The 13,038-nt window shown below is 43.0% G+C and overlaps 1 protein-coding gene across 1 annotated transcript in view; it reads left to right on the forward strand.

Annotated features, from left to right (window-relative positions):
- The first annotated feature begins 260 nt into the window (after nucleotides 1-260).
- The window catches only part of GUCY2F (guanylate cyclase 2F, retinal), a 94,468-nt gene continuing 81,690 nt past the window's right edge, over nucleotides 261-13,038 (forward strand). Inside the window, 4 exon segments of the mRNA XM_044234701.1 lie at nucleotides 261-615; nucleotides 618-719; nucleotides 722-799; nucleotides 802-954. Coding sequence (XP_044090636.1) covers nucleotides 261-615; nucleotides 618-719; nucleotides 722-799; nucleotides 802-954 — 688 coding nt within the window.

Raw genomic sequence — 13,038 nt, forward strand, 5'->3', positions numbered from 1 at the left:
GGAGTACAACAATGCGGGAAGGAGAGGCGTTTTTGGTCAGGGTGGTTTGGGAACTGCCATTCCTTTGCCATTCTTTTATAATCAATCTTTCCAGAAGCTTCAGGAATAAGGCAAGTAATGAATTTCTCCCTCCTATTGACAAACATTTGGAAACACAACGGTCCGTCTCAGGAAAGCAGACTAACCTTCAGACATTTCCTCACTAGCTTGCCGGAAGCAGGAGGGCTATGTTTTGAGGACCATGGCCCTCTTTTCACCTTATGCTCTGGTGTCCGGCTCCCAGAAGACAGCGAAAACACCATGGCCTTGTAGCCTTCAAGCTCCTATGGTGCTCGTGCCTCCTGGCCCTCGCGTCCATCCCACAGCGGGTGTGGGCGCCCCTTTACAAGATAGGGGTAGTGGGCCCTTGGACTTGCGACCCGTTGTTCTCAAATGCTCTGCCTGAGGTTGCTGCTGGCTTAGTCATTGAGCGCATCAACAGGGACTCCTCGTTTGACGCGGGTTGCTCTTTTGAGTATGTGATTCTCAATGAAGACGGCCAGACCGCCAGGGCCCTTTGCAGTTTCATTGTTTACCACCAGATGGCCTCGGGATTTATTGGCCCTGTCAACCCCGGCACTGCAAGGCCGCCTCGCTCCTGGGAAACAGTTGGAACAAAGGGCTTTTCTCTTGGGCTTGTGTGAATTAGGAATTAGACAATAAAATCAGCCCGCCGGCCTTTCTCGGACACTCCCTTCTCCGGTGCGGGTGCTGGTAACTGTCATGAGGTACTGCCAGGGGGCTCACGCCAGAGTCATCTCCCAGATGAAGACATTTGGGTGCACACCGCCAATCGAGTACCAAGCGCTCTGCAGAGCCGTGGCCTACCGGTAGGGGTCGTACTGAGCTCAGGACAAGACAGCCACAGCACTCGGGCGGCGCTCCTGCGGATTCGTCAGGCTGACAGAATTCTCAGTGAGCGCTTTCTCCCCGCTGAGGTTTAAAACGTGGCTTCGGGGGCGGGGTGGTGGCGGCGGAGAATAGGACAATTTCCAAAAGGTCTCTTACCCTCGCACCCTGGGAGAGCACATCAGGCATCCGCCCTCTTGGACTCACACTCAGGCTCCAAGACTGCTCAGCTTCAAGGGAGCCTGTTTGGTGAACGAAATAAAGGTGAACGAAAGAACTCAGTGGTTATAAATGCCATTGGGTCCCAGTGCCTACTCTCAGCATCAAGAGCAACGGGAGCCACACACCTTCCATACCTGTAGGACCCCAGTAGTTTGAGATCAGCCCCAAAGGGGTGCTTTTGTGGCTGTGTTTTGGCCCGTTCTTGCCACCTGCTTCATCACCTTTCACTTGGAACCTGTCTTCTCTGGACTCCACAATATACACTTCCCCTTCTGTCCTCTGCACTCACCTCCCTTGCCCCCCTAAAACAGGGCTTATCTTTTTAAAAAAATTTATTTATTTGACAGACAGAGATCACAAGTAGGCAGAGAGGCAGGCAGAGAGAGAGGAGGAAGCAGACTCCCCGCTGAGCAGAGAGCCGAAGCCGGTCATGATCCCAGGACGCTGGGATCATGACCTGAGCCGAAGGCAGAGGCTCTAACCCACTGAGCCACCCAGGCGCCTCAGGGCTTATCTTTTTATGTGCCATTCCCAGGGACCTAGCTGATAAATAAAAGTATATTAAAATGAGGAGTCAGCCCAGATTTTAACCTTTCCCCTTCCAAGAGAAGGTCGATGTTGAAGGTGATTCTTGCAGAGACCATGGACAAAACCTGAAGCAAAGGGAAGACCCCAGCAAAGCTACTGTCACCAGACCTAGCTGAGGTGGTTTGGGGGAAGAAGAACCTTTCCTGGTCCTCTGGAATCCAGTGTCTCTTACTTACTTTTATTGCAGGCCCTTGTGGCACTTGCTTTTGATATTTTCTATTCCAGTTTTTTAAAAACTAGATTTTTTTCCTGGAAAGTGTCAGTGATTTGTGGGAACACGGCTCATTTTGCTATTGCAGGCCACTCCACTGATTGAGAACGAACGGAGGGCTCAGAAACTACTTGTCAAATTGATGACTGCTAGGACTAGTCCTGGTCCCAGTCATTTCCTTAAGATAACATTGGGTTTGTTAGAGAATGGTCGGGGTTAGCCTGGCCGATAAACAGAAGCCCATTATAAGTTTCAAGTGTCACCGGTATTTGGACCTTCATTATGATGATTATGGGAAGATGAGGGCAAGAAGTTTTAGTTCCTGGAACTACAGTTGTCTGCTTCCAGCTCCAGTCTACAAGATCCTATAATGTTAAGCAATCAGTGTGGCTTTGATTACTTCATGATAGAGATTGATACTTTCAAAACAGAGCACAGAATTATTTTGAAAGATATAAAGCCATTTCCAGGGAGAAGTCATGCCAGAAACAGGCTCACAGATTTAGTATAACTTTAGAATATGTTACAAATCTTCATGAAGTCCAGAGTCTCCTGCAAGCTTACATTCCATGAGAGTTTCGCATCCCACCCATTCTAAATAGTATAGTCTTTGAAATGACAATTTGGCCTCTACCATGAAATGTTAAATAAATCCAGGCCCTGAAACTCTTTGGGCTGAGAGAAGTTAGGATTGAGTGCTCACCACCCACATGTCCTTTGAGGCAGAGAGATAGCAAATGTACATATTATGGCCCTACTCTTTGAGATTCATTCCTGTAGGTCGATGGTTCTCACTCTGCACACTAGAATTCCCTGGACATCTTTTCTAAACAATTGGTGCCAGAATGCTACACCCAGAGGTTTTGGTGGTCTGCAATGAGGCCCTAGCAGAGGTAATTTCAGTAGCCTCCCAGGTGCATGTAAAATGTAGCCAGGGTTAAGAACCACTGCTTTTGGGGCACCTGGGTGGCTCAGTGGGTTAGGTGTTTGCCTTCGGCTTCGGTCATAATCTCAGGGTCCGGGCATCAATAAAGATGATAATAACAATAATAATGGCTGTGGGCTCTTTGGAGGGGAAACAGCAGGGGGGTTATTAGATTCTGCCTTTAGAGACAGTGAATGCAACCATAATATCACTTTGTATGCGAACAGCTCTCTAGAGTTTACAAGGTATTTGCATATACTTAATCTCATTTAATCCTTAGGATTACCCAGAAGATAGGTATTTCCTTTCAAGTTTTACAACACCTGTGAGTCTCACATCACAAGTAGGTAGGTATAGGTCTTATTCACAACAAGCAATGTGGTGAATGAAATCCCAGAGAAGGGGGGATTCAGCCTCTCCCAGATGCTCGGCTCATTTCCTTGAAGCTTCAGAAGCAATTACCAATAATCTTTGTTTCTGACCAAGTCAGATAGGGAAGATAGGAATCGAAGACAAAGGGCCACAATTTACAGTCAGGGCTGCTGTGCCTACTTAAGGGAGGTTGTGTCCTGCACCAGGGGATCTAGCTGAGTGGGCAGGAAGACTGAAATCCAGTTCATTCTCTACTTAAACCATGAGCCCTGGTAGAAGTTTTGATCCCATTGCATAAAAGAACATCCATTCACCAGGCAGAACACCTGTTGGATTGCAATTACCCAGAAGAGGTTTTTTTTGTTGTTGTTGTTGTTCTGTCTTGTTTTGTTGCCAATTCTCACAAAGGCTAGCAGGAGGCCCCACTGAAAAGCTCTTTGGAGAACTTTTCAAACCCTCCTCTCCTCATCTTTTTCCTATCAATGCTTGGCTGATTGTGAAATCCTTTCCATTTGGACTAACCAGGTTGTTGAACCATTGGGGATGCCTTTAAATTCTTTCAAATCGGGACTTCTTCATTACAATAGGATATTTAGAAAATAGGACACAGAATGGTCTTCCCTTATTTGTACAAAATTGAAAACCTTATTATTATGTTATTGCCGGCTAACCTTTTCCCATCTATTGAAGATTACTGTACATTAAAAAAAAAAACAAAGGGGGGGGAGGAGTCAAGATGGCGGAGAAGTAGCAGGCTGAGACTACCTCAGCTAGCAGGAGATCAGCTAGAGAGCTTATCTAAAGATTGCAAACACCTGCAAATCCATCGGCAGATCGAAGAGTAGAAGAACAGCAATTCTAGAAACAGAAAAACAACCACTTTCTGAAAGGTAGGACTGGCGGAGAAGTGAATCCAAAGCGACGTGAAGATAGACCCCGGGGCGAGGGGCCGGCTCCCGGCAAGCGGCGGAGCAACGGAGCACAAAATCGGGACTTTTAAAAGTCTGATCCGCTGAGGGACACCGCTCCGGAGGCTAAACCGGGGCGAAGCCCACGCGGGGTCGGCGTGACCTCAGGTCCCGCGGGGTCACAGAAGGATCGGGGGTGTCTGAGTGTCGCAGAGCTTGCGGTTATTGGAACGGGAAAGCCGGCTGCAGAGACAGAGCCGACAGTAAGCTCGCAGCTCGGAGTTGCCTTGAACCGGTCGCAGGCTCAGTGAGCTCGGAGCGCGGCCGGAGGTTAGGCAGACGCGAGTTACTAGGAGCTGTTCGCTGAGGGCGCATAGGGGAGCGGTGCCCTGGGCTCTCGGCTCCTCCAGGCCAGAGACCAGGAGGCCGCCATTTGTATTCCCGTCCTCCGGAACTCTACGGAAAGCGCTCAGGGAACAAAAGCTCCTGAAAGCAAAGCCGAGCAGATCACTCAGCCCGGCCCCTGGTAAGGGCGGTGTAATTCCGCCTGGGGCAAAGACACTTGAGAATCACTACACCAGGCCCCTCCCCCAGAAGATCAACAAGAAATCCAGGCAAGACCAAGTTCACCTACCAAGGAGTGCAGTTTCAATACCAAGGAGAGAGCAGCAGAATTCCAGAGGAGGAGAAAACAAACCACGGAACTCATGGCTTTCTGCCTGTGATTTTTTAGTCTTGCAGTTAATTTAATTTTTTTCTTTTTCATTTTTTTTCTCTTCTTCTGCTAAAATTTTTTATAACTTTTACCCTTTTCTTTTTTAACGTTTTTTAACTAGATTATCTAATATATATATATTTTTCTTTTTTATACTTTTCTTTATTCATTTTCTTTTTTTAATTCTTTTTTTTCTTTCTTTATTTTTGAACCTCTTTTTATCCCCAAATCAGAAGAGATCCTAATCTCTTCAATCTTTTTTTTTCTTAATTCTTTTTTAAATTCTTGATTGAATTTTTAATTCAATCTCTTTTTTTTAATTCTTTTTTTCTTTCTTTCTTTTTGAACATCTTTTTATCCCCAAATCAGAAGAGATCCCAATCAGAAGAGATTGGGAGATCCCAATCAAAGGAGATCACAATCAGAGGAGATTTCTCCCCCCTCACGATTTGGGATCTCTTCTGATTTGGTTAAAGCATATTTTCCTGGGATTGTTGCCACCCTTTTAGTATTTTACTTGCTCCTTCATATACTCTTAGCTGGACAAAATGACAAGGCGGAAAAATTCACCACAAAAAAAAGAACAAGAGGCAGTACCGAAGGCTAGGGACCTAATCAATACAGACATTGGTAATATGTCAGATCTAGAGTTCAAAATGACAATTCTCAAGGTTATAGCCGGGCTTGAAAAAGGCATGGAAGATATTAGAGAAACCCTCTCCAGAGATATAAAAGCCCTTTCTGGAAAAATAAAAGAACTAAAATCTAACCAAGTTGAAATCAAAAAAGCTATTAATGAAGTTCAATCAAAAATGGAGGCTCTCACTGCTAGGATAAATGAGGCAGAAGAAAGAATTAGCGATATAGAAGACCAAATGACAGAGAATAAAGAAGCTGAGCAAAAGAGGGACAAACAGCTACTGGACCATGAGGGGAGAATTTGAGAGATAAGTGACACCATAAGATGAAACAACATTAGAATAATTGGGATTCCAGAAGAAGAAGAAAGAGAGAGGGGAGCAGAAGGTATACTGGAGAGAATTATTGGGGAGAATTTCCCCAATATGGCAAAGGGAACGAGCATCAAAATTCAGGGGGTTCAGAGAACGCCCCTCAAAATCAATAAGAATAGGCTCACACCCCGTCACCTAATAGTAAAATTTACAAGCCTTAGTGACAAAGAGAAAATCCTGAAAGCAGCCCAGGAAAAGAAGTCTGTAACATACAATGGTAAAAGTATTAGATTGGCAGCTGACTTATCCACAGAGACCTGGCAGGCCAGAAAGAGCTGGCATGATATTTTCAGAGCACTAAACGAGAAAAACATGCAGCCAAGAATACTATATCCAGCTAGGCTATCATTGAAAATAGAAGGAGAGATTAAAAGCTTCCAGGACAAACAAAAACTGAAAGAATTTGCAAACACCAAACCAGCTCTACAGGAAATACTGAAAGGGGTCCTCTAAGCAAAGAGAGAGCCTACAAGTGGTAGATCAGAAAGGAACAGAGACAATATACAGTAACAGTCACCTTACAGGCAATACAATGGCACTAAAATCATATCTCTCAATAGTTACCCTGAATGTTAATGGGCTAAATGCCCCAATCAAAAGACACAGGGTATCAGAATGGATAAAAAAACAAAACCCATCTATATGTTGCCTCCAAGAAACTCATTTTAAACCCGAAGACACCTCCAGACTTAAAGTGAAGGGGTGGAAAAGAATTTACCATGCTAATGGACATCAGAAAAAAGCAGGAGTGGCAATCCTTATATCAGATCAATTAGATTTTAAGCCAAAGAGTATAATAAGAGATGAGGAAGGACACTATATCATACTCAAAGGGTCTGTCCAACAAGAAGATCTAACAATTTTAAATATCTATGCCCCCAACGTGGGAGCAGCCAACTATATAAACCAATTAATAACAAAATCAAAGAAACACATCAACAATAATACAATAATAGTAGGGGACTTTAACACTCCCCTCACTGAAATGGACAGATCATCCAAGCAAAAGATCAACAGGGAAATAAAGGCCTTAAATGATACACTGGATGAGATGGACATCACAGATATATTCAGAACATTTCATCCCAAAGCAACAGAATACACATTCTTCTCTAGTGCACATGGAACATTCTCCAGAATAGATCACATCCTCGGTCCTAAATCAGGACTCAGCTGGTATCAAAAGATTGGGATCATTCTCTGCATATTTTCAGACCACAATGCTCTGAAGCTAGAACTCAACCACAAGAGGCAGTTTGGAAAGAACACAAATACATGGAGACTAAACAGCATCCTTCTAAAGAATGAATGGGTCAACCGGGAAATTAAAGAAGAATTGAAAAAAATCATGGAAACAAATGATAATGAAAATACAACGGTTCAAAATCTGTGGGACACAACAAAGGCAGTCCTGAGAGGAAAATATATAGCAGTACAAGCTTTTCTCAAGAAACAAGAAAGGTCTCAGGTACACAACCTAACCCTACACCTAAAGGAGCTGGAGAAAGAACAAGAAAGAAACCCTAAGCCCAGCAGGAGAAGAGAAATCATAAAGATCAGAGCAGAAATCAATGAAATAGAAACCAAAAAAACAATAGAACAAATCAACCAAACTAGGAGCTGGTTCTTTGAAAGAATTAATAAAATTGATAAACCCTTGGCCAGACTTATCAAAAAGAAAAGAGAAAGGACCCAAATAAATAAAATCATGAATGAAAGAGGAGAGATCACAACTAACACCAAAGAAATACAAACTATTATAAGAACATACTATGAGCAACTCTACGCCAACAAATTTGACAATCTGGAAGAAATGGATGCATTCCTAGAAACATATAAACTACCAAAATTGAACCAGGAAGAAATAGAAAGCCTGAACAGACCCATAACCAGTAAGGAGATTGAAACAGTCATTAAACATCTCCAAACAAACAAAAGCCCAGGGCCAGATGGCTTCCCGGGGGAATTCTACCAAACATTTAAAGAAGAACTAATTCCTATTCTCCTGAAACTGTTCCAAAAAATAGAAATGGAAGGAAAACTCCCAAACTCATTTTATGAGGCCAGCATCACCTTGATCCCAAAACCAGACAAGGATCCCATCAAAAAAGAGAGCTATAGACCAATATCCTTGATGAACACAGATGCAAAAATTCTCACCAAAATACTAGCCAGTAGGATTCAACAGTACATTAAAAGGATTATTCACCACGACCAATTGGGATTTATCCCAGGGCTGCAAGGTTGGTTCAACATCCGCAAATCAGTCAATGTGATACAACACATCAATAAAAGAAAGAACAAGAACCATATGATACTCTCAATAGATGCTGAAAAAGCATTTGACAAAGTACAGCATCCCTTCCTGATCAAAACCCTTCAAAGTGTAGGGATAGAGGGCACATACCTCAATATCATCAAAGCCATCTATGAAAAACCCACTGCAAATATCATTCTCAATGGAGAAAAACTGAAAGCTTTTCCACTAAGGTCAGGAACATGGCAGGGATGTCCATTATCACCACTGCTATTCAACATAGTACTAGAAGTCCTAGCCTCAGCAATCAGACAACAAAAGGAAATTAAAGGCATCCAAATCAGCCAAGAAGAAGTCAAATTATCACTCTTCGCAGATGATATGATACTCTATGTGGAAAACCCAAAGACTCCACTCCAAAACTGCTAGAACTTATACAGGAATTCAGTAAAGTGTCAGGATATAAGATCAATGCACAGAAATCAGTTGCATTTCTCTACACCAACAACAAGACAGAAGAAAGAGAAATTAAGGAGTCAATCCCATTTACAATTGCACCCCAAACCATAAGATACCTAGGAATAAACCTAACCAAAGAGGCTAAGAATCTATACTCAGAAAACTATAAAGTACTCATGAAAGAAATTGAGGAAGACACAAAGAAATGGAAAAATGTTCCATGCTCCTGGATTGGAAGAATAAATATTGTGAAAAAGTTTATGTTAAGCATAAAATTTATATGGAACCAGAAAAGACCTCGAATAGCCAAAGGGATATTGAAAAACAAAGCCAAAGTTGGTGGCATCACAATTCCGGACTTCAAGCTTTATTACAAAGCTGTCATCATCAAGACAGCATGGTACTGGCACAAAAACAGACACATAGACCAATGGAACAGAATAGAGAGCCCAGAAATAGACCCTCAACTCTATGGTCAACTAATCTTTGACAAAGCAGGAAAGAATGTCCAATGGAAAAAAGACAGCCTCTTCAATAAATGGTGTTGGGAAAATTGGACAGCCACGTGCAGAAAAATGAAATTGGACCATTTCCTTACACCACACACAAAAATAGATTCAAAATGGATTAAGGACCTCAATGTGAGAAAGGAATCCATCAAAATCCTTGAGGAGAACACAGGCAGCAACCTCTTCGACCTCAGCCGCAGCAACATCTTCCTAGGAACATCGCCAAAGGCAAGGGAAGCAAGGGCAAAAATGAACTTTTGGGATTTCATCAAAATCAAAAGCTTTTGCACAGCAAAGGAAACAGTTAACAAAACCAAAAGACAACTGACAGAATGGGAGAAGATATTTGCGAACGACATATCAGATAAAGGACTAGTGTCCAAAATCTATAAAGAACTTAACAAACTCAACACCCAAAGAACAAATAATCCAATCAAGAAATGGGCAGAGGACATGAACAGACGTTTCTGCAAAGAAGACATCCAGATGGCCAACAGACACATGAAAAAGTGCTCCATATCACTCGGCATCAGGGAAATACAAATCAAAACCACAATGAGATATCACCTCACACCAGTCAGAATGGCTAAAATCAACAAGTCAGGAAATGACAGATGCTGGCGAGGATGCGGAGAAAGGGGAACCCTCCTACACTGTTGGTGGGAATGCAAGCTGGTGCAACCACTCTGGAAAACAGCATGGAGGTTCCTCAAAATGTTGAAAATAGAACTGCCCCATGACCCAGCAATTGCACTACTGGGAATTTACCCTAAAGATACAAACGTAGTGATCCAAAGGGGCACGTGCACCCGAATGTTTATAGCAGCAATGTCCACAATAGCCAAACTATGGAAAGAACCTAGATGTCCATCAACAGATGAATGGATAAAGAAGATGTGGTATATATACACGATGGAATACTATGCAGCCATCAAAAGAAACGAAATCTTGCCATTTGCGACAACATGGATGGAACTAGAGCGTATCATGCTTAGCGAAATAAGTCAAGCGGAGAAAGACAACTATCATATGATCTCCCTGATATGAGGAAGTGGTGATGCAACATGGGGGCTTAAGTGGGTAGGAGAAGAATCCATGAAACAAGATGGGATAGGGAGGGAGACAAACCATAAGTGACTCTTAATCTCACGAAACAAACTGTGGGTTGCTGGGGGGAGGGGGGTTGGGAGAAGGGGGGTAGGGTTATGGACATTGGGGAGGGTATGTGCTTTTGGGTAAATTGGAATGGGAGATGAACCATGAGAGACTATGGACTCTGAAAAACAATCTGAGGGGTTTGCAGTGGCGGGGGGTGGGAGGTTGGGGTACCAGGTGGTGGGTATTATAGAGGGCACAGCTTGCATGGAGCACTGGGTGTGGTGAAAAAATAATGAATACTGTTTTTCTGAAAATAAATAAATTGGAAAAAAAACCAAAGAAATAATAGCAACTTTGGTAATAGCTAATATTTTCTGAGGGTTTATTGTGTGCCAGTCATTTCATTTTGCAAGGGATTTTTTTAAGATTTTATTTATTTATTTGACAAACAGAGATCACAAGTAGGCAGAGAGGCAGGCAGAGAGAGAGAAGGAAGCAGGCCCCCCGCCGAGCAGAGAGCCCTATGCGGGTCTTGATCCCAGGACCCTGAGATCATGACCTGAGCCAAAGGCAGAGGCTTTAACCCACTGAGCCACCCAGGAGCCCCTTGCAAGTGTTTTGTACAGACCATCTCATTCAGTTCTTGCAACATCCCTAACTAATAATGTTAATTATTATTTAACACACTTTATGGATAAGATTTCAGAGGCCAAAAGAGGTTAAATAACTTGCCAATGTCACACAGCTTGTGAATGGGAAAGCCAGGCTATGTACTCAGGTTGCTCTAAAACAGTGCCTCTCAAACCTTGGTGTTTACCAGAATCCCCTGGAGGGCTTGTTAAAACACAGATTTCGGGGTTCCCTCTCCAGAGTTTCTGGTTCAGGAAGAGAAAGAAAGGCTGGGGAAGGGCCCCAGAATTTGCATTTTTAACCAGTTCATAGTGGTGTCCGTGCTGCTGGTCCAGGGATCACTCTTTGAGAACAACTGGTCTGATGAAAGACTTACACTCTACTGCCTCCTGTCTACCTGAGGTATGTCCCCAAAGCATACTCACTTGAGACCTTGTGTGCCACATAGGTTGTATAATTCAGTTCTTCCATTATTCTTTCTTAATTGTTTGGCCCACTGATGAAATTCTTTTAAGTGCCTCAAGGTAGCCAGTGTTGGCCTTATTTTCCTATAGTCATAACAACGGTGATATTGATAATACCGTGGCTAAGAGCCTTTGTGTTGATAGGGCATTTTGTATAGGATTTGGTAGGGATAAGCCTACATAAAAGTAAACGGTGAAAGACAACCAGCTGTCATGAATGGGTCTGATATCAGCAATGATAAAATTATTGGATACCCAGCACACAAGGAAGTTTCTGTAGAAGTATCCAGCATCTAAGTTTTCAACATTTAAGAGGCCATACCTGGATAGCAGTTTTTAAAAAGTTGAAGAAAACATATGTTGCAAGGTGTGGAGAAATATTAAAAACTTATCTCAAGCTGGGCTGCGATGTGAAAGCAATAAATGCACTTGGAATACCAGTTATATTGTGTATAAGAAAACAGGACCTGGTGTAGGTGGAATGGCCCTTAAATGTAATGTATGTCTGACATCATGCTGAGCTACTTGTATGGGTTCAACATGGGTGGCAGGTAAGTAAGTGGTGGTCTCTGGACTTAAAGCCAAAAATGTGTGTGTCCAGGGGGGCGGGGTGGTGTCCTTAGCTGATAGAAACAGTCATACATTGCCCAGTGCCCTGTTCTTAAATTGTGCTCTGAAGGCTGCCTGAACCCAATCACAGTGGGGGGTGAAGCTGGGAAGCAGGCTGATTCCAAAGCCTCCCACCTTCTTCTTATGCATCCATTTTATAGACTGCATGGAAGAAAGCTGACAGGAAGACGGTCCGGGTGTACTTGTTTCACAGTGTGGTCAGATGGTTGAACCCTGGGGGAATGTGAGACTTGGGATAAATCACAGAGCATGCCCCCCTTCCTCTGGCTTGTGTACTCCCCCCAACACTTGTTAAAGCGAAATAGATTAAAATATATAGTCACACACACACACACACACACACACACACACACCAGTGATAGGGGATGTTGCAGAACGGTTAAAATGAAGATAAAGAACACTAGAATGTGTGTGTGTGGGTGCTTTCTGGGCTTGGGAGCAATACTGTGGGCTCACTGTATGAATACAACTCGTAAGGACTAAGGACTTAAGTGTGAGACTGGGCCCGTTTTCCTCCACTAAGGACTCTATAGCCAGTAATCTGTAAAAAATAAAAAGGTGAACTTCGCCTTCTGAGAAACACAGTTCCTCCATCTGAAGGAACTATCAGACAGAATATTTCAATAGAAGATAAAAAGTAGGAGTAGAGTGACTTAGTAATGAACTTCCCCTGGAGTTTCAAGATGTTTCTTGCTGCTAGTGTTGAGGGTGAAAGAGAAGGTCCTGGAGAGCCTGCCCTAGTAGGTATCACAGTATGAAGACATAGTTGGTGATGTTTTGAGTGGGGCTCAGGAAGCACAGAGAAAGTACTAGTATCATATCATGGTGAGCTGGGATCTCAGCAAGATGTATCTCCTGATCCTTGTTTTGGCTATAGAGTGGCTGACTGTTAACAATCAGGATGGAAACTTACAAATTAGTATTATTCAGTGATCACCCGTTGACCCAGGCCTTGTCGAGGATTTAAGGTTTCTGTCCACTAATCCTTGCCTGACGACAACTTACAGGTAAAATCCCATTTTAATGAATGTAATTTTGAGATAATAAAGCTATTTAGTAAAATCATCATGTAGAACAGATGCACCCACAAATCCCTGTTCACAAAGCACTCAATCTATTAAATTAAGATGCTGTTGTTTGAATTCAGTA

This window comes from Neovison vison, chromosome X (genome assembly GCF_020171115.1).
Source record: "Neovison vison isolate M4711 chromosome X, ASM_NN_V1, whole genome shotgun sequence".
Lineage (NCBI taxonomy): Eukaryota > Metazoa > Chordata > Mammalia > Carnivora > Mustelidae > Neogale > Neogale vison.